Consider the following 3,794-nt stretch of genomic DNA (forward strand, 5'->3'; position numbering starts at 1 on the left):
TTTCTTTCTCCCGTTCTCTCTCACAGACGCACACACAGTACAGACACGCACTCGCGCATACACGAAAACTTGTCAGAGCTGCGGCTGCCCCGCAAATTTATCAATAAAATAGTTTAGCAGCTGAAAAGCTACATGACATTTCTCAGTAGCGAAGTTCTTGAAGCAGTTCAACTTAAAGATTCGCTATTAGTCGACGCTGCTGCTGAACACTGCTGAGAGACGCACATGCAACACGCAAGTATTCACACGCACTTAATCTCTCCCTCTCTCTTTCGCTCTCTCTCTCTAATAACTGCGTTAGACTGCATTAATAACTGCGTTAGCCTGCATATCAATGGTTCAAGCCTCTGTTATTAGCTCTAAAATGACGTTTTGGAATTTGCAACGGAAGGTTTGGGATGCTGTGCGTAAAAAATTAGCTAGTTCATCACGCACGAGATTTCAGAACGGAAACATGTCAAATGTCTTGAAACAAATCATCTGAACAATGTCTTGATGTGTGGTTGTTACTCCAGGCTGTTAAAATTATTAGAGAAATAATGCACTCCCGAAGTGGTTATGTGGCCACGTCGCCGCGCCTATTAATGGAATCATCCGCGAGAGCGATTCGAAAGCGCACGGAGCAGTCTGCTCTCTTTAGCTCTCGTGGTACTGTAATACCACCAGTATAGAGTAGCGCGGGAGCTGCGTGGAGTTCCGATCATATGCAGATGTCCGTTCATACTAACGTTACACGACCGAAAGCGCGTGTTATGTGACCATTCATGCAAACTGTAGCATCATGTTACATAAGACAATAAATAAGATTTATATTCCGCTTTTACTCAAAACTCACTTTAAACCACCATCGAGTGTTTGTAATAACTTCCGATTGCCGTCTAACAGGGCCGGATTTACGCATTGCTCAAGACATTGAGCAAATAAATATAAGAAACAATAGGGTAAAAAATGACAAACTATTTCCATGTCTTCAACTTTTTTTATGTACGGAAATCACGCTTTCTTTCTCCCAGTCTCTCTCACAGACACACACAGTGCAGACACGCGGAGACGCGAACAGAAACTTCTTGTCAGCGCTGCACCGCGAATTTATCAGTAAAATAGTTTCGCAGCTGAAAAGCTACATGACATTTCTCAGTAGCGAGGTTCTTGAAGCAGTTCAACTTAAAGATTCGCTATTAGTCGACGCTGCTGCTGAACACTGCTGAGAGACGCACATGCAACACGCAAGTATTCACACGCACTTAATCTCTCCCTCTCTCTTTCGCTCTCTCTCTCTAATAACTGCGTTAGACTGCATTAATAACTGCGTTAGCCTGCATATCAATGGTTCAAGCCTCTGTTATTAGCTCTAAAATGACGTTTTGGAATTTGCAACGGAAGGTTTGGGATGCTGTGCGTAAAAAATTAGCTAGTTCATCACGCACGAGATTTCAGAACGGAAACATGTCAAATGTCTTGAAACAAATCATCTGAACAATGTCTTGATGTGTGGTTGTTACTCCAGGCTGTTAAAATTATTAGAGAAATAATGCACTCCCGAAGTGGTTATGTGGCCACGTCGCCGCGCCTATTAATGGAATGGTCTTTCTCAGTTCTCAAACAAATTAAGAACTACATTCGATTTTTATTGACTGAACACAAGCGCTTGCGATAGAAAACACTGTAATGGTTTCCACTGATTAAGAAATATTTTTGTTTGCTTGGGTGGTAATATTAGGCCTATTATATTAATAGGGTAGGGGGGCCCAAAAATTTGTTTTGCCTATGTCATGAAAAGAGGTAAATCCGCCCTGGTTGCACTCCATCCAACAGTTTTTGAAGAAAACACAAAACTTACCGCTCCAGGTCTGGGTTCTGGTACTGGATGGTTGTAGGTGTACCACTGCTGCGTCTCACGATTAACTTCCCGGTAACGTCCATTAAACGCCTCTTCGACCTGGTCCATGGTGAACGCACATACAGCTGAGCTGCCTGACGCACCTTTGTACCTGCACACACAAACACAACAATCATTACAATCGATCTGCATATGCATAATCGCCAAACACAGATGACCACACCATAAAATAACAACCTCACAGACAGACACCTTTAAGACAGTAACAGGAGCTCAAAAATCGGACTGCACACAAAATGCAAAAAACGTCTCATTTAACCTCAGACATAACAGGTGCGTAGGCGGACACAAGAGGGAGGCTATTCTAAGCATCTGCAGTCTCGCTGACATCTCCTGCCTGTCCTGTATCTTTTGCCCCTATGTTAATGCACTCAATCAATACCCACAACTCCTACGCTAAGCACCACAAAAGCAGTCTGGTTGAGTGCCAGGCAGGTTTTAATAACAGGACTAAAAGACAAATGTCTTCTTTTTCTAAAAGGTTTAAGTTTGCAAAAGAACACAAACATAGCCACAACTATACACACTATATTATCTGTATACTAAATGGGTTTTCAGGTGATATAGTGTAGGCTAATACGTTACCATTGTGAGGTGAAGACTCCATAAAACACAGTACTCTTCCAGGCCTCTTTGCTGGGGGTCAGTACAAACATGTCCTGGATGATGTTGAAAGGGAACCCATCGTCAGGCAGTGAACACAGGAGCTGGGCTTTCAGAAAGGTTGTCCATTTCTTCTGAAGAACCCTCTCTCCACCTTTATCACCCTGTGGCAATACATACGCATAGAAATAATTTTGTATAATTTACAGTATATACTGTTATAGTAATTATTGATACTTTAAATTAGGTTTTATTTTTATATTTTCAGTTTCCATTTTAGTTTAAGACTAATTTATTTAATTTAGTTTCATGTATATATAATTTGTTTTTTATTTCTATTCATTTACTTTATTTTTATTTCAATTTTAGTTTTAGTAATTTTAGTACTTAAACATATTTCAGTTTTTTAAGTTTGTTTTTCCTGTAAGATATATTCAGTATATATACACATATATAGATAAATATACACATATACATATAATTATTAATATAGGTAAACATACACATATGTTATACAAAAACCTTTTTTGGTACTTTATAAATATTAGGCAATTATTTTTTTGTTATTATTTGAATTACAGAAAATGCCTTTTAATTGTTTTAGTGTTCGTTTTAGTCAACAATAACACCACTGATAGAAATTAGTTAGGTGTTCCTGAAACTCAACTGGTAACATATAAAGGTAGCAACAACAAGATCATGGGTTTGATTCCCAGAAAACACACAAATGCTGGCAAAATGTACTTTGAAGTTGCTTTTGATGAAGAAAAAAAGAGCCTGCCACAAATGTGAATGTAAAGTGAGGAGGAAATGTGCAAAGACTTGTTATGACCTCTTCTGACCATGAGAGGGAACGTCTCAGGTTACGTATGTAACCATGGTTCCCTGAGGGGAACGAGACACTGCGTCGAAGGGAACTAGCAGCTGCTGTGGATGCCAACAAACTGGTGCAGCCAATGGAAATGCTGATCATGATGGCAGCTTTCAGTGAAATCTGTTACATATTCTATTACATAAAGATTTAGAACTGGACAAGGACCGCAGCTTCTATCACATGTTGTGCATTAAGACTGAGTACAACAGTGCTTTTTTTGTGATTGGGGCCCTGAGGGTTGTAAAGGCTTTAACTTTGGTACGCCCCTTAAAACAAAACAGGCAGTATAATTCAAGGGCTTTAAAGTCTATCAGAAGAAAAACACAGCTAGTTATGGAGAATTACCCGTTAGTGGCAATGTTATGAATCTGTGTTGCATTTTAAAGGGGTCATATGATGTTGCTAAAAAGAACATTA

The 3,794-nt window shown here is 39.5% G+C and overlaps 1 protein-coding gene across 1 annotated transcript in view; it reads right to left on the reverse strand.

The window, feature by feature from the left end:
• Positions 1-3,794, reverse strand: part of LOC107715225 (semaphorin-4B-like) — a 72,546-nt gene that overhangs the window by 11,686 nt on the left and 57,066 nt on the right. Inside the window, exons 9-10 of the mRNA XM_016521305.1 lie at positions 2,486-2,667; positions 1,841-1,991 (exon numbers count right to left, since the gene is read on the reverse strand). Of these exons, the coding sequence (XP_016376791.1) occupies positions 1,841-1,991; positions 2,486-2,667 (333 nt within the window). The remainder of the gene's footprint in view (positions 1-1,840; positions 1,992-2,485; positions 2,668-3,794) is intronic.

This window comes from Sinocyclocheilus rhinocerous, unplaced genomic scaffold, assembly GCF_001515625.1.
Source record: "Sinocyclocheilus rhinocerous isolate Xijiao unplaced genomic scaffold, SAMN03320098_v1.1 scaffold659, whole genome shotgun sequence".
In the NCBI taxonomy this organism is placed as follows: Eukaryota; Metazoa; Chordata; class Actinopteri; order Cypriniformes; family Cyprinidae; genus Sinocyclocheilus; species Sinocyclocheilus rhinocerous.